The sequence below is a fragment of the Triturus cristatus genome, chromosome 2_2 (genome assembly GCF_964204655.1).
Source record: "Triturus cristatus chromosome 2_2, aTriCri1.1, whole genome shotgun sequence".
NCBI lineage: Eukaryota > Metazoa > Chordata > Amphibia > Caudata > Salamandridae > Triturus > Triturus cristatus.
This window is the reverse complement of record NC_140582.1, coordinates 561,863,331-561,889,679: the sequence shown is the minus strand read 5'-3', so window position 1 is coordinate 561,889,679 and position 26,349 is coordinate 561,863,331. Positions and strand designations below refer to the sequence as shown.

General features: G+C 42.8%; 1 protein-coding gene across 1 annotated transcript in view; it reads right to left on the bottom strand.

Moving 5' to 3' along the window:
• The window catches only part of GUCY1B1 (guanylate cyclase 1 soluble subunit beta 1), a 377,660-nt gene that overhangs the window by 145,756 nt on the left and 205,555 nt on the right, over nucleotides 1-26,349 (bottom strand). The window contains exon 6 of the mRNA XM_085641713.1: nucleotides 6,652-6,882. Coding sequence (XP_085497839.1) covers nucleotides 6,652-6,882 — 231 coding nt within the window. The remainder of the gene's footprint in view (nucleotides 1-6,651; nucleotides 6,883-26,349) is intronic.

The window sequence follows — 26,349 nt, the reverse complement described above, 5'->3', positions numbered from 1 at the left end:
AAATCCACACCTTGTCACCCAATCTCTTAAGGAAAGCCCTCCAAAAATGAGAGACAAACTGAGGATCCCGATCAGAAATAACTATCTTTGGAATCCCATGAGCCTTTACTACATGCAAGGTGAAAAGAGTAGCTAATTGAGTAGCATTAGAAATTGGTTTCAAGGGACAAAATTAATCATCTTGGTGAAATGATCTACCACCACCCAAATTGTTGAGTAACCTTGATTAGAAGGAAGATCCACAATGAAATCCATGGAAATAGTATTTCACGGATATGGAGCAGGGGCAAAGGATGCAACAACCCTTGAGGAGCCATTCTAGTTGACTTTCCCTTAATGCACTGCTCACAAGATGCCTCATATTGTCTCACCTGAGCTTCCATAGCCGGCCACCAAAATTCACGTTGAATCAGCTCCAATGTTTTCTTGACTCCCCTGTGACCTGCCAACAAATCATCGTGAAAGTGTCGGATCACCACCATACGGAGTTCATCGGTAGGAACAAAAAGATGCCCATTGTATAATGGTTTTCCATCCTTTACTTCTCTTCCAGACCCTTCCTTGACCCAAACACACAGTTCTTCATTGGAAAAAGAGAATTATATAGCTTGTTTTCAAAATCTGAGTAAAGTATGGCTCCAAGAATCTTCTCCTTGGGAATAATCAATCCCCCCTCAACCTTCTTTTCATCTTCTCCAGTGTCAAGACGAGACAAGGCGTCAGCCTTCCCATTGGCAGAACCTGGTTTGTAAGTCAAAACAAAATTGTAGTCTGCAAAAAACAAGGACCATTTCAACTGTCTGGGGGTGAGTGTTCGAGCAGATTAAAAAAATTGAAGATTCCCATGATCAGTAAAAACCTCATGTTTTGCACCCAACAAATAATGTCTCCACTCTTTGAAAGCATCTTTTCCTCCCAATAACTCCTTACCTGCAATTGAATAGTTAATCTCGGCTGCAGTCAATTAGATCCAATTTAGTATACACCTTTGGTTCTTTCACCTGATCCAAAGGTTCAGAGATTAAAGGCAATGGGTATCTAGTCTTCTTAGTGACTAGATTGAGAGCTCGATAATCAATGCATGTTCTAAGTTTGCCATCCTTCTTGGAAATAAAAAGTAGTGGAGAGGAGACAGGCGACTGGGACGGGCGAATAAACCTGTTGGCTAAATATTGATCCAAGTACTCCTTAAGATGTTGATTTTCGGCTTCTGACAGAGCATAGATCCTACTGCAATGCAACAAAGCTCCCAGCTCCAATTCGATCTTAAAGTCGTATTCCCGATGCGGAGGTAACTTTTGAGCTTCTTGTTCATCGAAGACTGAGGCCAAATCTAGGTATTCTTGTGGAATTTCTTGAACTTCCAAAGCACATACTGGCCGTGTCTGACTTGCCAAAATCATAGGCGGTGAAAACAGATGATGATCCAAACACAAACCATGGCAGTGTTTCTTACAATACTCAGAATCCATCTCAATGGATCTCTTCGCCCAATCAATCTTCAGGTTATGTTCGGTGATCCAGGGTAAACCCAAGATAAGCTGGAACTGAGGGGCATCAATTAGACTGAACTTTAATATGCTTAAATGATCACCTGACCCTTTCAACGAGATGTCTTCTGTGGAATGAACACTAGGGCCAGAGGAAAGATTGGTTCTGTCAACTGCACGAACAGATTCAGGTCTTTCCTTCTTGAGAAATGAAATCCCTAACGATCTGGCAAATCTAATATCACAGAAATTACCAGTTGCTCCAGAATCAGTCATTACAGAAATCGTATCCACTTCAGAATCACCAAATTTAATCAGACCAGAAATTATTAGATGAGGAGCAGAAGACTGCAATGTGTTGGTGATAAATTGAGAATCAGGAGTTGACTTATCATTAGCTTCCACCGGAGCAACTCCTTTTACTGATGGAGCCTGTCTTTTACCCAAGTATTATTCTTGGGCTTCTTTAGACATTCCTTGACAAAGTGTCCAGAGTTACCACAATACATGTAAAGTTTGCCAACCCGTCTCTTCTCTCTTTCCTCCTTGAACAATGGCCCCCGAACTGAGCTGATTTGCATAGGCTCTTCTTCAGATATTGTCTATTTTGATTTCACATTATCTGACTTAATGTTGTTGAATCTCGGGGGAAAATGTCTAACGTCTTTTCGTCGTTCACTTCTTCTTTCGCATTGGCGTTGGTCAATTTGCAAGACTAGGTCGATTAATTTGAAGACGTCAGTGGGTCACTCAGGAATTTGAGCCAAGCCATCCTTTAACTCATCTTTAAGTCCTCTGTAGAAGATGGCTGCCCTCTTGGCTTCAGGCCTATTAGTCTCTACAATCAATGTATTCAATTGGGCCAGATACGCTCCCAAATCACGATTTCCGTGCTTCAAGGCTAAAAGTTTGTTATCTGTAGCGTGAGAGATTGAACGTCTATCAAAAATGCGCAAAAATTCTCTTTTGAATTTGTCAAACTCATATAAAATGTGATCATTGTTGTTAACTAAAGGCATCGACCAGGCTGCCGCATCTCCCCTCCGGTAGGACAATATGAAGGCCACCTTGGATTGATCCTCCATACAAATAATGGGTCTACATAGAAAATGTAAATAACACTGGGTAAGGAATATCTGAGCCTTATGAGGATCCCCACTAAAGCTTTTGGGAGCTGCTAATGGAATAGTAGGGGAGATTGCATGAATAACCTGAGTCATCAAGTCTGCCGCAGATGGGGCTGGAGTAAATGACTGCAACTTATTTTCTTTTGTCAAAAGGGCTCGAACCAACAGAAAGTTCTTCACATTTTTGATGCAAATAAAGGGGTTCTTGACTAGACTTTCTAACATCTTCCCTACGAGATTTATTCTCAGTCATAGCATCACTCAATTGCTTTTGTATTCCATTTAAAACCGATGCCAGGGCCTTAACATCAATTCCCTCAGCCACTCTGCTCGGGGGGAAGTTTGGGTAAATGGCACTTCGATCTGTCAAGTATCAAATTCCTGAACTTTAGTTTACACAGGAGCAGATGAAAATGTCCTCGATCTCCAAATCCACTATGTTTCCTTATGTAGCTGTGGAAGATGCATTTCAGAGCCCTGGAGGCTAACGTCAGGGCCTTGAATTCTATCCGTTTTGCTACCGGCAGCCAGTGAAGCTGTTTGATGTATGGAGAGATGTGTTGTCTGAAAGGTACTCTTCTGATCAATATCACAGCCGCATTTCGCACCATCTGAGATCTCTTAATCGGATATGCAGGCAGCCCCAGGTAGAGACTATTTGCATAGTCCAACCTTGATGTCACAGTTGCAGGGACAACAGATCTGTGGCAACTCTCTGGTAGTAAGTGTAGAAATGTTCTCAGACTTCTTATTATGCCAAAGCAAGAGGATGCAATAAAACGTACTTGGGTTGGGAAAGTCAGGTCATATTCCTATTTACACCAAGGTTTTTCGCCGTGGTTGAGGGGCGGGGGGGAGACCCCTTCCCTCCGGCCACCACAGTCCAGCCGCCGGTGGGAGTGCATTGCCAAAAAATAGGACCTCGGTTTTCTCTGCATTAAGCTTTAATTTATTGTTATTCATCCAGCTGGAGATGTCCTTCTGACATCCCCTAAATCTAACAAAGGAGTTAGCAGATTGGTCCTTGAAGCAGAATACCATCTTGGTGTTGTCCGCGTAGGAAATAGTTTTTATTCCCCATTTCGCAATGAGCGAGAAGAGTGGAGCCAGATAAACGTTGAAGAGTAAAGGGCTCAATGCCGATCTCTGTGGTAACCCACACCATAGAGGTTTGGCTTCTGACTTAAAAGGGTGAAGAGGGACTTTTGTGTGCGGCAACTAAGATAGGACTTTATCCAGGCGAGCGCCATCCCCTCCACTCCCGCACATTTAAGCCCGGCCAGTAGGATTGGGTGGTCCACTGTATCGAAGGCGGCGGACAAGTCTAGTAGCACTAGCATGGCTGAGGCTCCACTGTCCACCGCCATTCTTATAGACTCTGCCACCTCCAGCAGAGCTGTCTCTGTGCTTAAGCCCGCTCGAACTCCGGACTGCTTTTCATGTAAAATGCCACGTCTGTCAATGAAATTGGTAAGTTGTTGTTGAACCAATTTTTCCAGCATCTTAGCAGGTGCTGGAAGAAGAGTGATCGAGCGGTAGTTGTTAAGTTCACCCGGATCAGCATTGGGCTTCTTCAAGAGAGGTAGAAGCATGGCATGTTTCCACGACTCAGAGAAGATGCCAGTGGTAAGTGAGCTGTTCCATAAGTGGTTCAGGTTGGGATTAATAATGTGGGCGAGTGCTCCCCAGAGTTTAGGGGGGCAAGGATCTTCTGGGGACCCCGATTTGTATTTCAGAATCTCTGCCAAGGATTCCTGTAGTGAGATGGAGGGAAATTCTGAAAAGGAAACCCGCCCCATCATGGGTTTCCGCAGCTTCAGATTCAGTAGTTTCCATTCTAATCGTGTAGGCATCATAGAACTTCTGGATTTTTTCCTCAAAGAAGTCAGACAGTTTTGCACACAGTGATGGTGACTGTGGTATCTTACTTTCAAGTGCTACTGGCTTAATAAAGGAGCTAACTATCCTAAAGATTTATTTGCAGGAGTTTTCCGCGGTGTTGATTCAAATAACAAAGTAGTCTCTTCTAGCAACCCTCATAGCTTTATGAAGTTCTTTTAGAGTTTCCTTGTAAGTCATTTTAGCCAAAGGACAGTTTTCTTTCCTCCAGAGGTGTTCTTTTTGTTTACATTTACTTTTTTTCACTCTGAGTTCCTACGTGAACCAGGGGGCTGACAGAGAGTTTCTGGGGGATCTGTCTAGCCTCACTGGGGCTAGGTTGTCCAAGGTGGTGGAGATCCATCCAGTCAAGGCGTTCGCATCAATGTTAGGATCATTGGTGAGTTGGGGTTGGCTTTCCAACAGTATTGGGCCTAAGGATTCCGGTGTCAGTTTCTTCCAGTTCCTTTTATGCATATTAAGTGTTTTTCCACCAAGTTGTGGTCTGTCCATACCATTTGTTGCGGGGGCTGAACGACCAAGGACGGGATGTTAGAGAACACCAGATCTAAGATATTGCCAGCACGGTGGGTATGAGATCTTACATGCTGAATGAGATTTGCCCCCTCGAGTGACATCTTCAGCTGAGATGCATGAGTACAGTTGGGGTCCAAAATATGTAAATTAAAGTCTCCTAGGACAATATAGTTTGCGTATTTTAGTGGCTTCTGCGCAATGAAATTACAAGGATCTATAGTAAGGTTGAGAGGGCAGCTAGGGGATCTGTAGATCAATAGTTTAGCAAGAGAGGATGTGGGTCCAATCTTTATACAAAAATGTTATCTTTCAATCAAGCCCGAATTCTGTATTTCTGTAGAAGAGATCTCACAGGAGTCTCTCACTTTGATGGCTACCCCACCCCCTCTTTTAATTCCCGATCTGTTTGCGCAACATACTTTGAAACCTGGAGTGATAGCTAGAGCAAGAGCCGGTCTAGAATACTCTATTAGCCAGGTTTCGGTCAGGAACATCATATCCCTGTCATTATTCGATAGAAATAACCATATATCTTCTGCATGTTTGAGCAGAGACCTGCAGGTAATAAGGCAGGCTCTTGTTTTGTCTCCTGGGTTCATGAACACAGAGCTTAGTGGAGTATAAAAGACCCCTTTAGAAGACTGTGGGACATCGGGACATTTGTCCTCTTTAAGAAACACAGAACTAAAATATCATATGACAGCTACCCTTTCCCCACATACTTTCATTTTTGATAACTCTAAATTAAAATACATGTTAACAACATGTTCAAAGCAAGGATTGGAGGTCATTATAAAAGCTCCAAATTGGTCATCTATGAAACATGTAACAAAAACAAAGCGACTGAGCCAAGCAAGAATCTAGCATGCACAATTGCAAAGTTGTCAATTTAACAATGTAGCCATAAAATATAGTTCTCAGTGCCAGAATAATGCAGGAGGACGGGGATTCAGGGTTGGGTTGGGGATGATGGAGCAGAAACGACCGCAAGAGAGGCCGGTACAGAGGATATCTCTACTGTTGCTACACATTTGTACTATCATCAGCTTTCATGCTTTCAGTTATCAGATGACGTTTTTTGAGCAACAAAATAACGGGTAATCACTGCCCACGTAGTGGCAAAATTGTACTGCAAGTAACCCAGATTCCAGCAAAGCAGGTTCACGATGGGGTAGACTAGTTGCTTCAGGGAAAAGACACCTTTTGGAAAAGTCCCAGTTCAAAGTGTAAGTTGACTAGATATTTTCTAAGATGCACTAAAGGACATTTTACATATGTGAAAACATATAATAATTGCACAAGTTTGAGATAAAAACGCAGTTTCTGAAATGTGTGCTCCTGCAGATGACAATGAGGAAATATAAACAAATACCTTCAAAGAAATGTTCTTTTTTTCTGGAAGAAATACACATGGCCTTAATTACAGCTAGGTGGCACTGGGGGAAATGCTAATCCTTGAGAATGCCCTCTCTCTATAAACAGTATGATTTATGCATTTGCTGCAAACATCAGAGGGATTTCCATTACCACTGAATTATAATGAACTATAAGCATGTGTAGTGAGCAAATATTATTGCTTAAAATCCAACATTACTTATCATTAAAAACAGGAATTTTACCTGTGGAAGAACTCGGTATATGGCATTTCCACACTGCGTAACAACAAGATCTCTGTCAAACATGATGTGGAAAGGAAAAGCCTTACAGAAAGTGTAAGGGCTGATTCGAGATTCTTGGGTACCATTTTCTTCAAATCTGTCAAGGTCTTCATAACAGTCTTCCTCTTTTGAATCCTTTTCTTCAATTAAAAACTGGATATGGTCACATTCTTCATTTCTTTGTTGAATCATCTACACAAAAGAGGTGATTAAAAGTAAATATTTGCAACTAGCCCAATCATCGACTAAACACTGCACACATCCGCTAATAACGATTAAGGGCCTTATTACGATTACAGCGGTCCATAGGACAGCTGTACTCGTGGTGGCGGTCCAACCACCGCCACACTGCGTCTTCTGGGGATCCAGGACCCTGCAATGGTCACGTAGCAGTCTGGAGCTGGAATACCCTGGCAGTGCTGCTGCGCACTACCAAGCATATTCTGAGTTGTTCTCTCACTGCGCTTTTCATGACAGTGAGCCCACCATGAAAAGGGTGGCGGAGAGGCAACTAAGGGGGCTGCACCTGGGCCTGGGGGTGCATGCAGTGGGGCACATGCTGTGCCCCTCTGGTATTGCACCCCTGTTCCTGCACAGTGAGGAATGCATGCCACACCATGCAGGAACGTACTGCAGGTACTGTTACGGCAGAAGGCTTTACGTTAGGCTCTCCTGTGAGCTTAACAGCCCAAGTAACAGACCGCCGCAGCCCCGCCCGCCCGACCAGGATTAAACTCCTGCTCAGGCTGGAAGGCGTACCACGGCTTTGGCGGTCCTCCAGTGGACGGCACAGTGGCAGCACCGCTGGAGGACCACCAAAGTCGTAATAAGGCCTTAAGTGTACAATATTCTTGAATGAACGTTAACTTATGTTTGCCTTGATTCTGGCCATTGCCAGAGTTCCATTTCACAATAAAAATACAGACATTCGCAGTACCAGAATGCAATCTATCTCTTCGAGAGCTATTATGAAATCTGATCTTTGTCCGCAGATCCTCACTTCAGGTACAGACCAGGAGCCTCATCATGCCCTATCTCTCAGCTCCCTTGGGGAGCAGAGGGCTGAGGACAGAAGATGGGGGAAGCAATATGAATTAACATCAAAAGACTGGAAAGAATTAATGCTATTTCATGTTGCAACTATGCAGTGAGTTTTGTTTTTGCACAGTTGCAATATATGAATAATGTTAATTGGTCTAGGAGAAAAGCATTACAGAATTGCCATAAAAGAATCTTCACTGTTTCGTATTCATGCATTGTAACATGGATTGTTTCAAACTTGTATAACTTTATATATAGAGCTAGATAAAGCAAATTAACATGTATTTGTTGTACAAAAGAAATCAAATAAATATTATGCATGAACATTAAATATTTATGAAATCCTTTTAAAAAGCATTTGCTAAGCCAATAAGTCTCAGTCGTGAAACCTATTGGTTTTGCAATTCTTGGAATGCACGAGCATCTGCGCAGGATATCTGTTAGATATTGGGTAACAGGGTTGACTTGGGTATGAGCCCTGGTTAAGCAGCAACAACAATCTTAGTCAGGGTAGGAGGCAGGCAACCCCTCAGGTAGCTTGGCAACAGCAGTCAAGCTTAACTTTAGATGCAGTGTGTAAAGTGGATCACTGACATATTATCAACGACAACAATATAGACCGACCAGAATATCGTGTCAAGAATAACGATGGACAGAAATTCGACATCCTATCTTTAAAAAGGTAAGTACAAAACTATTGAAACCAAAATATCGTTGTTTAAAATATCGGTGTATGAAATTTCGTTTTTATTAAATGTCTTAAAAATAATATAAAATTAACTAAATACTAAATATAATGAATAAAAACACAGATAGAATTATTTAAAAGTAATAAATAATAAATGTAACATTACAAAAAATTAAACATAAGTGTTATATATATTAACTTAATAATATTAATAAATAATTATTTTATTTATTTATAAAATGTTAGAAACATAATAAAAATTAAGAATACATATATATACATAAACCTGTCATATAAATATAAAAATAAAATATATATATAATAAATAAAAAAGAATTGAATTAATAATTATTTGTACAAAAATACTTTACACTACATTAACTATAACAGTAAATAAAATGTTGGAGAGCGTAGAGGATAAAATACCTATTCCCACTCCAGAGAGTGCAACAGTAGGGAAATTGTTGGATAGCGAAGGGGGATCATTTACTATTCCCACTCCAGCAATTGAAACAGTAGAGAAAGTGTTGGATAGCGGAGGGGAGAAATTTACTATTCCCACTCCACGGAGTGTAACAGTAGGGAAAGTGTTGGATATTAGAGGGGTTAAAATTACTATTCCCACTCCAGCAAGTGCAACAGTAGGGAAAGTGTTGGATAGCGGGGAGGTAAAAATGTATATTCCCACTCCAACAAGTGTAACAGTAGGGAAAGTGTTGTATAGCGGGTGGGTAAAAATTACTATTCCCACTCCACCAAGTGTAACAGTAGGGAAAGTGTTGGATAGTGTAGGGGAATAATTTACTATTCCCACTCCAGCAAATACAACAGTAGGGAAAGAGTTGGATAGCGGGTGGGTAAAAATTACTTTTCCCACTCCAGCAAGTGCACCAGTAGGGAAAGTGTTGGATAGCATGGGGGGTAAAAATTACTATTCCCACTCCAGGGAGTGCAACAGTAGGGAAAGTTCTGGATAGCATGGGGGGGGGTAAAATGTACTATTCCCACTCCAGGGAGTGCAACAGTAGGAACAGTGTTGGATAGAGGGTGGGTAAAAATTACTATTCCCACTCCAGCGAGTGCACCAGTAGGGAAAGTGTTGGATAGCAGCGGGGCAAAAATGAATATTCCCACTCCAGCGAGTGCAACGGTAGGGAAAGTGTTGGATTGCAGGTGGGTAAAAATTACTATTCCCACTCCAGTGAGTGCAACAGTAGGGAAAGTGTTGGATAGCAGGGGAGTAAAAATTACTATTCCCACTCCAATGAGTGCAACTCTAGGGAAAGTGTTGGATAGCGGGTGGGTAAAAATTAATATTCCTACTCCAGAGAATGCAACAGTAGGGAAAGTGTTGGATAGCGGGGGGGTAAAAATTACTATTCCCACTCCAATGAGTGCAACAGTAGGGAAAGTGTTTGATAGCAGGGGGGTAAAAATTACTACTCCCACTCCAGTGAGTGCAACAGTAGGGAAAGTGTTGGATAGCAGGGGAGTAAAAATTACTATTTCCACTCCAGTGAGTGCAACAGTAGGGAAAGTGTTGGATAGCGGGTGGGTAGAAAATAATATTGCAAAAACAACAGTTGATGGACAGAATTCAGATCAATGTCATACATTCACCCGAGTACAGAGATCTGGGCCTAAATTCATAGTTTTTTTGCTCACCATGCCGTTCCAGTTTGAACACAGCCATATGCAAATCAGTCTTGACCCTGTACCTCATGGGAACAATCCAGTCCGAACTGCCAAGCCAGGTCCTCCCTAGACTGGAAACAAGCATCCTAGGACCGGTTTCAGGGTTTCACCCCTCTTCAGCAAGGATAGCTTGATTCCATTGGCATGGAGAGCACGGGACCCACGACTGAGCATACCCTTCCCACTCGGGGTGACAAATGCAAAAACAACAGTTGATGGACAGAATGCAGACCAATGTCATACATTCACCCCAGTACAGAGATCTGGGCCTAAATCCATTGTGTTTTTGCTCACCATGATGTTCCAGTTTGAACCCAGCCATATGCAAATCGGTCTTGACCCTGTGCCTCATGGGAACAGTCCAGCCCGAACTGCCAAGCCAGGTCCTCCCTGGACTGGAAATAAGCATCCTAGGACCGGTTTCAGGGTTTCACCCCGCTTCAGCCAGGATAGCTTGATTCCAGTAGCATGGAGAGCACGGGAGCCACGTATGGGCATACCCTTCCTACTCGGGCTGACAAATGCAAAAACAGCAGTTGATGGACAGAATGCAGAACAATGTCATACATTCACCCCAGTACAGAGATCTGGGTCTAAATCCATCGGTGTTTTGCTCACCATGCCGTTCCAGTTTGAACCCAGCCATATGCAAATCAGTCTTGACCCTGTGCCTCATGGGAACAGTCCAGCCCAAACTGCCAAGCCAGGTCCTCCCTGGACTGGAAACAAGCATCCTAGGACCGGTTTCAGGGTTTCACCCCTCTTCAGCCAGGATAGCTTGATTCCAGTGGCATGGAGAGCACGGGACCCACGTCTGGGCATACCCTTCCCACTCGGGGTGACAAATGCAAAAACAACAGTTGATGGACAGAATACAGAACAATGTCATACATTCACCCCAGTACAGAGATCTGGGCCTAAATCCATCGTTTTTTTGCTCACCATGCCGTTCCAGTTTGAACCCAGCCATATGCAAATCAGTTTTGACCCTGTGCCTCATGGGAACAGTCCAGCCCGAACTGCCAAGCCAGGACCTCCCTGGACTGGAAACAAACATCCTAGGACCGGTTTCAGGGTTTCACCCCTCTTCAACCAGGATAGCTTGATTCCAGTAGCATGGAGAGCACGGGTCCCGCCTCTGGGCATACCCTTCCTACTCAGGGTGACAAATGCAAAAACAACAGTTGATGGACAGAATGCAGAACAATGTCATACATTCACCCCAGTACAGAGATCTGGGCCTAAATCCATCGTTTTTTTGTTCACCATGCCGTTCCAGTTTGAACCCAGCCATATGCAAATCAGTCTTGACCCTGTGCCTCATGGGAACAGTCCAGCCCGAACTTCCAAGCCAGGTCCTCCCTGGACTGGAAACAAGCATCCTAGGACCAGTTTCAGGGTTTCACCCCTCTTCAGCCACCAGGATAGCTTGATTCCAGTGGCATGGAGAGCACGGGACCAAACGACATTTAATGTAAAATCAGAACACAATTCACTATTACAAAAGAATTAAACCAATTTTAAAATGATCCACATTGTGTCGTACAAAAAACTGTATAAAAAACGCTTTTAGTATTTAGTCAGATTAAAAGTCAATCTCATGTGGGTTGTGTTATTAAGCAATCAGTCCCCCAAATTCATTATCAAAGGTTTTTGCTCTGTGGGTTAATATTTTGTCTCCGAGAGGTTCTCTTGCCACTCAGGGAGTTCAGGGGAACAAGAACAGCATCAAGTTACCTCCCCTTCTTCCTACGTGTCCTCCTGCACTACCCCTGTTATTCCTCCTTTTTGTAAAATGCTTTGTAAATCCAAGTTCAGCTGCAATCATCATCCATGCAAGTCTTAATAAACCCAAATGGCACACGCAAAACAATTTATACAACAGATTTCAATAACAAAGAAGTCTTCAAATTGTGTGTTGTTCTTTCTGTCTTGTCCTCCATAAGTTGCTTTATTATAAAGCAACTTGTGGAGAACAAGAACAAAACACCATTTGAAATATGTTGTATAAATTGTTTTGCGTGTGACATATGGGTTTATCTATATGAAAATGAAGCCGTTTAGGGACTAAAATGATATATATACCAACATTAGGGCATAAAATGCTGTTGGTAGTGAAGAGAATACAAACATAGGAATCACCATAAAGCGTAGGGTCCAGCAGTCCTGGGCTGCGGCCTCTGTTGAGGTCTCACCCCGCCTGTGGGGCCAAACACAGTGCTCCCAAAGGAAGGTGCTGCTCGAGAAGTGGGAAATGCACTGAAACATCTAGTAGGTAGGCTTTGTTTCCCGCCCTCCCTTGAACAGTGAAATCCTCAAGAGCAGCTGCCTGCAATCGCATGGTGCAGTAGCTGCGAATAATATGCCTCCAGAAGTGCAGTGAGGAGCACTATACACCCATTCTAAGACTGCTCGGTCAGATGTAGCAGTTCTCGGCATGGTGGTTCCTCGGTTTCAGAGCTGGGAAAGTCAGAGTGTCACCACTGGGGTTTCACAGCGAAGTGGTGGCCTGAGATGGGGGACGGCTTCACTTCCCAACTCGTCTACTCCTTGCCGGGAAAGTAAAACAGGCGTTGGCATGCAATGCAGTCACATGACAGGGGACATCCAGGATCTCCTTGGCAACACTGTGGTCCTGGCTCGCTGGTTACTTTTTTGTGGTGACACCACTGCGCAGGTGGGTGATTGCGACTTGCGAGGTCTGATCCTGACCTCCAACTGTAAGGGAACAGCAGGGAATCCCTTCAAGATCATTGGCAGTGCATCAGGTTGTCAAGCAGTGCTCCAAAGAGGCAGACAGTGATCAGGTGCACAGTGCTGAGTAGGACTCAGAACTCTGCTTCAGGCGTGCTGCTGTCCTGAGGGCCAATCATTTACCGCTGTACCAGACGGGCACTTGGACAGTGAGGAGCCCATAAAGTATGTAAACACACATGGGGGCACCACCAAGTTTGTGACCACACAGAGCACACCACACGCTGATCAAAAGGAAACTGGAAGAGATCTGCAAACAAGCTGATTTCTTGCACAAGGCAAAGCCAAGTGCTCAATACACTCTCTTCCCAGGCAAAGGAGTGAGACACAAGTTCTTGGTAACCACCAGGAGCAGTTCACATTGCTCACCTTGCGCTGGGCTCCTGTGAGAGCACTGGGGCATGCAGGTTCAGGAAATAAGGCCAGCACACACGGTCCATGGGGCAAGGAGACAGTCCTTCCTGCAGGTCAGCATAACAAAGCAAGGTCCAAATGTCAGTTTCTCCTGACAGCATAACAGTTCCTTCTGGCCAGGTGCAGTCTGTAGAGCCAAAAGCGTCTGGTTACAAGTCTACACAGTGTCTAAAATTATGGGGTCACAGCCCCTGTACTTATACCCACAAAGTATTTGTTCTGGCACCACTTCAAACGAACTTTAGAAGTGCACAACACCCCAATTCAATCCCCAGCCCTGGCTGAAGACACACTACATGGGGGCGGAGACAGCATTCTGAAAGGCAGACATAGCCCTATTCAGGTGCAGGTGACAACTCTTCCCACCACTCTAAATGCAGACCAGGTCTATTCAGCCTGGCTCTGAGTCACCCAGGAAAGTCAGGGCACACCTTAAACCCCCTTGTGACTGTCTAGAGTGAGTGCATATCCCCTGCTCCTGTCAGTCTAAACCGAAGTTGAATACATAACCAGGCAGGGCAGAAAGAGTGATAAGCACGCAGAAATGTCTACTTCTAAAAGTGGCAATTCTAAAATAGTAATAACAAATCCGCTTTCACCAATGCGCAGGATTTATTATGCTGTGTGTTGATTTAGATACCGTATATTTCCCGATTTATGTCTTTATAGAGGCAAAATTCACATTGCCCATATTTAGCTATAGAAATCCTACCCTTATTTAGGCAATATCCATGCTAACCAAATACAGGCATGGCCACCTACATCCATTCATCTACGTCACAACGAGTTCTTGGAAAACCAGACTCTTAAGCCTTTAGGACTTCCCCTTGCTTGGATATTGATTTCTCCAAGAACTCATTTATTATGCATGAACATCTATTCCTTAGGGGTTCATTCATGACGTTCTTCTGCCCGACTTTTACGTCAATACTGGCATTCCTAAACACCTTCAAGGTATAACCACGGTTCGGCTGCCTACCTGCACGACGCGCTGACCAGACGCTGTCATTCTCCTCGCAGAGAATCCAGCTCCAGTGTTTCTGACTCCCCTTGCGGGGTGTTAGAGATCGAGACTCGGAAAGAGATTCCAACCTTACTCATTCTAAGGTATGGAGCGGACTAGAACCTAGAGGGACTTTTGGCAAATCTTGGCAACTATAGCTAAACTAGACTATAGTTACACAGCACCTACTTCTTACCTCGTACTACACTTCGGTTAGGTACACTGGGGTAGAACTAGCTAGAAGCATCAGATGAGTATTGACATTTTAGCCTGTGGTATTTATGTATGTATTTTTATGAATATCTGTCATAGCTACAAACCATGCTATTGCAGTATTATTTCATCTTACTGCTAACGCTGTACATATTTTACTTCGCATTCTGTTTTACGATTGTAGCAGTTCATATCTCTTGCATGAGAAATAAGACTGTTCAATAAACCCTTTTTATTGAAAACACCCGTGTATCTATTTCTGTGTAACTCTTTAGAAACGAAGCATGCACGATTGACTGAGTGAAACTGTTATCTATTGTTTCCACGATTCTGAGATGGTTCCAATTCTAAGGGAAATAAAGTTGTCATGTTTATGCAGTTGTCAGAAACTAATCCCTTCTTGATCATTCGAGAAGTTTTCTAGTGACCTCTGAGTTAGCTGGCACACACAAGTAATTAAGGTTTAATGTACTCGATAGAGACATACTGACATCAGTCCTATGTCAAAACTATAGTGTATATTATTCCAATGCACAGAGCCTATCAGGGATATAGGAACTACACTACAATCACTACTATTCCAGACATACCAAAGAAGGCCACACTACCCCTTTCATATCAGGGAATTCCCAATGCAAACCTATTAGAGGAGTAGGCCTCCCAGCAGTGAGAAACCAAATAGGTTATATGTCACTACCAGGACAATCACACAACAAAGGCACATGTCCTGCCTTTCACCTACACAGCACCCTGCCCATAGGGCTACCTAGGGCCTACATTAGGGGTGACCTATATGTATTAAAAGAGCAGTTTCAGACTTGGCAAACGCTTTAAATGCCACGTTACTGTGGCAGTAAACTGCGCATGCAGGCCGTCCAGTGGCAGACGCCTGAGACAAGTTTAAAAGGCTACTTCTGTGGGTGGTGCAAGCATCGCTGCAGGCCCACTAGTAACATTTAATTTACAGGCCCTGAGTATATGGGATACCACTGTACAAGGGACTTACATGTAAGTTAAATACTTACATGTAAGATCAGCGGTGGTAAGGTGACCAGAGCCATAAAACCAACAAAAACATGTCAGAACAAATACAGGAGGAAGGCAAAATATTCTGGGATAACCCTGCAAAAAGGGCCAGGTCCAACAGACCATAAAAAAGAAAGAGATAAAAATATAGTACAAATGGTGCAATTTAAAAGAAAATATACAAATCCATGTAATAACTGAATTTATATAAATTAAAGGTTAAAATTAATCTCATGAATAAATGAAAAATCAAAGTAGAATTGATGAGCCTAAAAAAATCACCATACTTCAGATTGGGACTAAAGTGCAATAATTACAACTAATTAACAAGTGACAGCTTGTCACAAGCGCTTTTTCCATTTCATTGAGAGCTGGATATAATTAACAGCAGCCAAACAAATATGAATTGATGTAGCGATTGTACATAAAACATAGCTTGCCTATAATATCTAAAATTTGCCTCCCTCAGAAAGCAGAATAATAAATGGTTCCTAATCTGGGTATACAATTTGCAGAAAAACAGTAAATATAATGTGGTCGCAGAATATAGAACTGGGTCTAAGGAAACCACCATAAAATGTAATATATTCAATCTCAATCTAGTGAGTAGAAATCTATGACGGTTGTTAGAGACCAGGGACAAAGACAGTTACACTTTAATGACTATAATATAATACCTTACACTTGCCACGTTCATTGTCGTCTGTGCCATTTACGCACAAAACTAGAAAAAGAAGAGAAGAAACCATTGCTTCGCCTCTGTTTCATTGGTATGTTTTGAATGGTGGGAAAGGGGGAAGAGGCACAAAGTGATTGAGGCAGGTTTTATTTTTGCCTCCTCCTCCTACTGTGAGTTCTCGGCAAACGGCAAGATTTGTTTCAAAGGTGGAATCGGCCACTCTGTTATGCGACGCTTAAATGTAGTGCGTCATTAGCAAATGTAGTAAAGTATGACAAGCAACAAGGTGTCATTTTCTCATTAACAGGCGTCATATAGCTGCAGAGCATACCTTGGGGTTTAATGTCTCCCACTTACTATTGTTAATACATATATAATTTTGTAAGCATTAAACCCCCTGCATTGTTTTCCATTTATGCGTAGGTGTCCACTGTGCCATCTCTGGGCCACAGGCCAGTTTAGACTGACATTCTCTGAAGTTAGTCATTTACACCTGCTTGGTATGTGTGCTATGCAGACAGAATTATGAATCAGTCGCCTGTTAGTTGAGCTGCACAGCAATGAGGAGTAAGAATTATATTTCTTTGCTGTAGAGTGATCATTTAAAAGGAAATATATCAAGTTTTGTATGGGTGTGTGTGGTTTTAGACAATGAATAGGATTCTTTAATGTCAATCATTGAGCAGTCGTCCTCACAGCTCCAAGCAATGTAACAAAGTAAGGAAAATAGTTGGGCTGCAGTCTGAATAATGTTAAACGTGTATATAAATTAAGGGGCTTGGATAAGCAATAAAGTTAAATGCACGGTTTTGCATTAGCTCATAAATCTTGCTGCAAGGCTGTATGGAAATCAGGGGTTCCTCTTGGACCTGCCCTGCGGTTGCGGGGGTGCATCACAAACTAACTATGAGAGGTTGCCAATGAATCGGAAATGTGTTTTTTATTTCAGTTCTAAAGCCGGTCTCTCCGGAGGCTTTCTTTGTGTGTGTGTTTGTTTTCTGGCATTTTTCTGACCTCAGCCTCCATGTGTGGATCTTACTTGAGGCGTCCTGGTTACTTTCAGCTCAAAGACACTGAGTAAGTGATAAAGTATAAGGTGCAGCTGCGAAGTGATAAATTAATGCGCTCTTTTAATTTGTTTTTGTGTAGCTTCCATCTTAGGCACTTTCAAGGTAATGAGATAACGCTGGGAAATGTTACCTTCACTGGTCTTCCCCCATCTCGCCTGAGCGAATTGTTGGAATGGAGACCTGGGTCCTGATATAGGCAGGCCATTAGCATGTCGAGCTAGGTCCAAGCCGCAATTCTTAAAACGATTTAACATCTGCAAACAACAACGTCCCTCTTGAATCCAATGATTCAGATTAAGCTGCTTGAAATAATTTTTTTACTTGCCACTGGTGCCGTTTTACACCCTATTAAACCCCCCCCCCCCCCATCTCCCTCTTACCCTCTGCTGCTGCGCACCAGCACTGATCTGGTTCCAATCCTGTCTCATTGACAACACATTCTACAATTATAAGCAAATCACTTTATTCGCCACGATTGCGATACTACTCCGATTACAGTCTGATTCCTTTCCTACAGGTTCTACTGCCCTACATACATTTCTATTTATACCTTGCGTTTGAGAAGCTAAAACTACAATAGGTATTCTCTGTACAGCGTTTTGCTGCTCTTTAAAATTAGACTTTTATTAGTATCAAGCAAAACAAAATAGGCAATAACAAAAACAATATGTTGGACTTTTGAATAGCACAAATACATGCAAGCACACAATATCGATGGGCAAATTTAAATAAATCACATGTTCAAGCAGACAGAGCAATGTTTCTACAGATATTCATGCATATACAACCAACCAAAAGAAAAAGGGTACACTTTTAGTCCAGTCTTCAAGTGGTGCCCCCAGGAGTGGCAGCAGAAGTTCCTCTGAAGTGCAGTACCAGAGCAGGGTATGACCGGAAGGTGCTTATATGAAGAACAAGCTCGTCAGCTTCTTGCGGAACTCAAGAAGTGAGGAGCTGGCTGTGGTGTGTTGAGGCTTGTTGATGTGGGTAGAGCCAATAAATGAAGTGGGTGGAGCCAGAGGATGAAGTGGGCAGGGCTGGGGAGTGGGTGTGGCCTCCTACAAAAAATGTGAGCACCTGCACTTAATATTTTACAAATTAAGCACTGGTCTTCGGAGGTCGAGGATGAGTCTGCCCAACAAGTTCTGTATGGTCTGCAGTCTCTTTAGAAGGTTGTTGGTGATTCCTGCTTAGAGTGCATTGCCGTAGTCTAATTGTCTAGTAATGAGGGCTTGAGTGATGGTACGTCTGGTGCTGACTGGGAGACATTTGAATAATGTACGGAACATTTGAAGAGTCAGGAAGCAAGCAGGGGAGACTGTGTTGATCTGTTTTTTCATGGTGAGTTTGCTGCCCAGGATGATGCCAAAGTTCCAGGAGTGGTCTGTAGAAGTGGGTGGGTGCTCTAGTTCCAAAGGCCACCAGGAATCGTTCCAAGGGGAGGTGTTGTTTCAGAAGTTGAGTACCTCTGTTTGATCTGTGTTGAGTTTGAGGCAGTAGTTCGGCATCCAGTCGGTGACGCTGGTCATGCACCGGCAGAAATTGGCCCTCGTAGTGGCTGGTTCTTCAGATAGAGAGAAGATGAGCTTTGTGTCGCTGGCATAGGTTATGATGTTAATTACGTGGGTTCTGATGATGTTAGTCAGGGGGTCATGTAGGAGTTGAACATAGTAGGGCTGTTCATCGCAGTTAGGGTTGAATAGAACTGCCAAATAGGGAAAAGTTGAAATAGGCAAGATTTTAGAATTATGTACTATGTAGTAACTATTATTATGCCTTTTTTGGGACTTCAATTATTATGTAGGTCTTTGAGTGGTTCAACAATAACTCTCGATCTGTCATGAAAACTGTATATTGGTTGAGTAATTTCTGTAGCCTAAGTGGCATCCTAGCTATAAGCACTGAATTATGCGTGTAAAGCAAAGCAGACTTTGGGCGAGTCCCAATGTGCGAAAGAACCACATTCAAATTCACTAGATGTCTCCCATGGCCATTTCTATGAAGCATAAAAAGAAATGGCACTAACACGCAACGCTGCCATACTCTCCTTGCTAAATTAATTGGTTTTGTTGTCTTGCAGTGGCGCCAAACCTCACACTAGCACTTACCTCGGTATGTAATTTTCTTAGTAAGATTGATTATGTTGGATTCCACCCCCATCCCGATCATGAAGTTCACATGGGCAAATGCCGATCGGAGGTTTATGAAGGCTAAATAGACAGTCCAGTCAAGCCACTTTAGCAACTGAATATTTGTTTATTAATAGGTAAAGTGTGAGGCACTGCTCAAAAGTATCAATGCCAATGCAAAAATCAAACTGCACATCTGAGATAATGTTATCATGAGCCCAGGCTTCTAGACGTTCTAATTTACTCTTGCTCAACTTTTTGCAGTTGAATTAATGAGCAATAGGGGCTATAACTTTTTGGGTCATCTTTGCTCCCCTTTTTGAAGTTGGATACTATTGTAGCATGTGGCAATAACTTTGGCGGGCCCGTTCTACTAATAGCATTCAGGACATTTGTTTGCATAAACCCCATCTGGACCCAGGCCTTTATCGTTTAGGAACCTATTTTTAGCAACCATTTCTTCATTCATCTCCACATCGAGTGCTGGACTGTTCCATTGTCCCATTATGTCCCCATAACAGCTGACAATTTATCTGGGGAAGATGTGTCACTATATACCTTGGTGAAATTGTCTAACTAGGTGTCATGCGAGATCACAGTTTAAGACCAGACTCTGTGGAGTTACTTAACTATGGATGATTAATCACCTGCCAAAATGCTTCAGTATCTTTCATGGAGCTGGAAGATAATATGGACTCTCTAATTACTTTTTTCCTACTCACAAATGTGTTCTTATAGGCCAACTGAAATTTAAAAGAATATATTTGGTGTCCTCTAGTACCATTTTAACATCTTTTTGAAGATTGCTGTGTTTGTGAGCAATGTGAATCAAATCATCTTTAAGGTTTCAACTTCAGCAATTGCATGGGGATAGTCTAAAGCTCACTAATTTAATCAAATAATATACTCGAGCACCTGAGATTTCAGCGGGCCATCTCGCTAAACATTAAAACATTTTAGCTTTGCTTCCTAAAATAGTGTTGTGAAGTAATTTGAATGTATCTACCTCATCTCTGCAAGACTCCTTACATTGAAACACATTCTCTGTAACAACATGTTCAAGAAAGAAACTTAACAAATCATCTGAAAACAGTATAAAATCCATTATACTGTAAAGTTTTCTGCTCGTAATTGTTGATGTTAAAATCGGGATATTAGTTAACTAGTCAAGAGTAAACTGAAGGCAATATTTTGAAAGAAGAAAATGTATTGCGTTACCATCTGAGGTAACTTCTACCTCAATGACCCCAGTGACACCAACACAACCGACCCCCTGGAAAGCATCAGTAACAGAGGCCTCAAGCAACTTGTCACCAAACCTACCCATATCGCAGGGCACATGCTGTACCCCATTTTCACATCCAGCGACATAGTCAAATATTAACACGTCTCTCAGCTCACCTGTACCAACCATTATAGCGTCCACTTCATCAGCTCTGGACCCACCAACACAGGCACCTTACTCCCCAGGTTCAAGTGCAGAAACTGAAAAAAAGATATCAGAAGACCAGTGGAACAAGATTCTCAACTCCCACCTCCCAGACACAACATCCTACCCAGAAAATGCTTTGAAGAACATCTCCTAGTGAATCACTGAATGCGCCGATACAATTCTCCCAGCCAAGCCAGCCAAATCCAATGGACCTGCCAGAAGAGCCAGCTGGTTCACTGTAGTGTAAAAAGACAGGAGACAATACCCCTTTCAATGCAGCCCTCAACCAGTATCATCAACTCCTGAAAGAAACAAAGAATATCGCCCTAGCAGACCACATAAAAGCCAGCAAAAACCACAGCAACAAACCCTTCACCATTGTAAAGGAGTCCTGCAAACCCGCAGCCGCCAGAGACAGCGTCATCCCCTTGCAAGAACTGTGTGACACCATGGCGGACTTCTTCCACAACAAGGTCTCATCATTCATGAAAACTTCAAACCCCAACCCACTGCCGCCAACAGCATCAGCCTGCTCACACCCACAAACACATACCCTGAGCACCTGATCACCCACTGGAACCCTCTCACAAATCAAGCTGCAATCTCCATTTTGAACTCCACGCACCCAGGTGAACCCACAGACTCCTGTCCCCACCACGTCTTCAACCTCAGTAGCAAAACGATTGGTGACAAGTTCAAGAAAGGCCTGAATATCTCCATCACCTCAGCCTCCTTCCCCGAGGCCTGGAAAGACGCTGAAGTAAGGCTCCTCCTGAAGAAACCATCCACTGACCCAGCGGAACTAAAGAACTACCGGCCCATCTCCCTGCTCTCCTTTCCAGTCAAGGTTCTTGAGAATGCAATCAACCAGCAACTTATCGAACACCTGAAACACAACAACCTCCTGGGCTCCTCAAATTCCAGGTTCCGAGACAGCCCTGATCACAGCCACTGATGACATCAGGGCCCTCCTCTAGACAGCGGCAAAATGGCAGCCCTCATCCTCCTGGACTTGCCAGCCACTTTCAACACCATCTCCCAACACATCTTGATCTACAGACCCCACCACATTGGAATCCAGGGAAATGCGCTCAATTGGATCACGTCACACCTCAGCGGAAGAACCCAGAGAATCAGTCTCCCACCATTCACTTCGGAACCCAAGAAGATCACCCACAGCATCTCCCAAGGATGGTCCCTCAGTTCCACCCTCTTCAACACGTACATGACCCTCCTGGCCAGCACTGTCACATCACACGGACTCAACATAATCTCCTACACCAACGACACCCAGCTCATCATCTCACTATCAGAAGATCCCTCCACCACCAGAGCTAACTTCCACAGATGTGTGAAGAACATCACCAACTGGATGAAGAACAACTATCTCAAGCTCAACACGGACATGTCGGAAGTCCTCATCTTTGGGAACAACAGCTCTTCATGCAATGATGCATGATGGCCATGCCATGCCCGCAACCTCAACATCATATTTGACAGCAAGCTATCCATGCAGAAACAGGTAAACGCAGTCTCATCTGCCTGCTTCCACACCCTACGCATGCTCCATAAAATCTTCGGGTGGCTCCCAGTCAACAACAGAAGGACTGTCATGCAGGCCTTCATCACCAGCAGGCTAGACTACAGGAACACACTTTATGCAGGAATCACCACACGCCTCCTGAAGAGACCCCAGACAATACAGAACTCAGCAGCTGGAGTCATTCTAGATCTCCCCAGATGTACCCACATCACTTCCCACCTCAAGAAGCTACGCTGGCTCTCGATCCCACCAGATTCCAGTTCAAGATGTTGACCCATGCAGACAAAGCCCTGCAAAATGAAGGCCCAGCTTACACCAACAAACGCTTGACCGTCCACCGACCAACCAGACACCTTCACCTCTCTCTTCCTCGCAGACATCACCCAGATCTGCCAAAACATCAGCAGAGGATGCTCCTTCTCACACCTGGCAGGCAAAGCCTGGAAAGACCTTTCCCTGCACCTAAGGCCACCCCATCGCTCCAGCAATTATGGAAACAACTCAAGACCCGGCTGTTCGAATGAACAGATGACAACTAAGAAAGCAGAAACTCCAGCACCTTGACACCCTCAAGGGGGATATGATGTGCTTTACAAAGCCTTGATTTATTGATGAAGTGTGTTTGAGGTTCTCACTGGGGATCTGTTATGTCACACATGGTATTGCCTGACTGGTAACAGTGATGCAGTATCCCATCAATAATAGAGAAATTAGATTTTTGTGTCTGGTGCAGGACCCCTCAATTTCTCCACATAAGGCGCTAGCAATATTAGCATAGTTGCCATCAAAGTTATTATTGTAATAATTATTTAGCAAGAATTTATTTGAGCTGCATTCTATCCGCAATTGTTGGAAGTGTGGCAAAACTAGGTTATCAGAGTTATCAACTTGCCCTGTGAGCTACCTGAGAGGGGGGAATTGCTGGTGTGAAATATATTATGAAACCCTGGACATGTTGTGGAGATGAGTAGCTCATGTTTCCTGACAACAGATGATGTCATACCCCCTGGCAAGCACCAGCTATTCAAGATTTTTTTATCTTTCAATTAACACCTGCAAGATTCCAACTAGTGATTTTCCCTGATGATTTAAATAGGGTGTGCTTGTCACCATTTGAAGTTATATATCAAGATGTTTATCAATGTCTGTGACATCCACTAAACTGGTGAAATTGTGAGAATTTAATGAACCTTCAGATACACTACAGGTAAGATCCGCAATCCTAATAATGAATGTGGGATTTGAGGCTAGTCTATAGGTTTGCCAATCTATAGTCTCATACTGAGCAAGTGCAGCATATTTATAATTAACGGAATCAGAAAAGCTAAGGAATGTGAAGGTCCCTGAATCATGTTACTTGGAATCAAGAGGATTAATACTGAATCTTTCAAAAACCCTGAGGGGCAGCCTCTGTTCTGCAATAGCCTGGTTGATGGAATTGAGCCTCGAGAGGATATTTCTCGCAATGTTTTCGTACCTGAAATTAACAATACAATAATTGGGGTCTGTTTTAGGGTCAATTCCTACCATGCTATTCTCTGGGCCATTTTTATTTCATCATATAGTGTGTTTTTGTCACCCACGCCAGTGGGTGGACTTTATTAAGAAGGTGGTCTTGTCTTTCCACCTGTTCTGATCTGAGAAGAGGAATACCTTTTAAAATGATAGTGTATGGCATAGCTTCAGGTGAAAGTTGTAGCACACAGAAACGTATCACTAATGGTAAAGGGTGAGGGGTGGGGATAAAGCCTCTTTCCTATAACTTTGGCACAGAAGTAAATTTGGGATTATAAATAGACAGTTAATTCCTAGTCAGCAGAGGCTACTGGAACAGAGGGACATTGATTACAGATTAGACAGTCCATCAGGATTGATGTGGATACGTCTTTCTTTGGTTCAATGGCCCGGCGGCTTGTGCTATCATTTAGTCCCACAAAAAAATGTTTCAATGTCACCCAATCATATTGAGACAGAATCCATAAAAGGCATCTATATCCTTTTAATTCTCCCAACATACAGAAAATGGTAGGGGTGGTTCATTGTGGCCCTCCTTCCTCCTGACTTGACACCTATGAAGAGTCTGGGTCTGGGGAGAGCACTGCCCATGTTTCTCTTTCTCATGTGATATACCTTGAGTTCCCTCTTTAGATATGGCTGGTGGCGATGTATACAATGAGTCAGAGCTTAACTGCGAAATGAGTCAGAGCAAGAGGCTTCCTCTTCCTCTGATAGTAAAGGAGCATCAGAGGTGCAGGGGTTAACCCTTTTTGCACTGTCCAGCGGTTTACCCACAATAGGATTAAGACGGAGCCGAATGCTCTCAGGGTTACATTTACTGCCAGATTAACGGCCAGTAAGCCCCTGTATTGTCCCCTTGGCATTGTTTATCCGCTCCGCAACAACATCAATTTCATAGTCAATTACCCTCATTGCATTAGTTTAAAAAACTGGAGATAGAACTACCCATAAGGCATTCTTTGCCAGGGATAGGGTGGCTACCTTTTCCCTATTCCACCAGCAAGTTGATACAACAGGTTCACTGACAGAATATCGACACCTAAAATATCCCATACCACAATATCAAGTTGTAAATACCGATGTAAAAAATCTTGACATCCTATATATATAACGGTAGGTACAAAAATATTGAGAAAACAAATATCGATGTCATAAATATAGTTATACAAAATATCGTTTTTTATATAGATATGAAGTGGGATGGTAAATATATTAAATTATTAAATAATAAAATTAATTTAAAAAACATTAATTAAATGTAATATACATTATAACAAATATAACAAATAAATTTAACACACATATATATAATTAATATATAGTTAAATATATTTACTTTTAGTTTATTTTATAATTGTAAAATTATATAAAGATTTAACAAGTAAATATATATATATATATATATATATATATATATATATATATATATATGTATATATATATATATATTCACTGAAAAAACCATAGGTTTCACACACGTTGTAGTTACGAATTAGCATTTAAAAAACCTTGCAAATTCACTTAAAAAACCATAGGTTTCACACATGTTATAGTTAGCTGGACATTTAACTCGTAAAAAACCAATGAAATTCCCCCGTTATAGTTACTGCAGGCAACTATAACTCACGCGACCGCAATCCTCTGCTGATGACGTCAGATATTACATCACTGTATTGAGACACTTATTTACCCATGTCTTCTTCCATTAATCTTTAGCTATACATATATTACAAATATTTATTTTTCAGAAAGACACATATGTCATCAGTGATGTAATATCTGACGTCATCAGCAGAGGATTGCGGTCGCGTGAGTTATAGTTGCCTGCAGTAACTATAACGGGGGAATTTCATTGGTTTTTTACGAGTGGAATGTCCAGTTAACTATAACATGTGTGAAACCTATGGTTTTTTAAGTGAATTTGCAAGGTTTTTTAAATGCTAATTCGTAACTATAACGTGTGTGAAACCTATGGTTTTCTCAGTGAATTTGTACGGTTTTTTAAATGCTAAGTTATGTTTTTATTTTTTTAATTTGTTTAGGTTTTACACCGTGCGCGCACCATGCGCGCACGGTGAGCTTCGAGCACCGTGCGCGCTCTGTGGGCACTCGGTGCACTTCGCGCACCGAGCGCCCACGGTTTGCAGTCACCTGGCGATTTTAAAACAAAAAAAAAATTGTTTTTTTTCCCTTGGGGGTCCTTCTGTGACCCCCTGACCAAGGCTAGGGGGTCAGGAACTGTCCACTCTGCCCCCTTTTCACGTTCTCCACCTTTGTTTTTCACCCCCTCAGACTGCGAGAGACAAAATGGCGGCCGACACTTCCTGGTTTCGACCGATTCGAATGTTTACCGACATCTAACAACCAATCAGAATTGCGCTCGCGCACGGCAGGGTGCGCGCCCAGTGCGCGCACGGTGCGCGCGTATAGATATTGATATGCTTTTAAATGCTA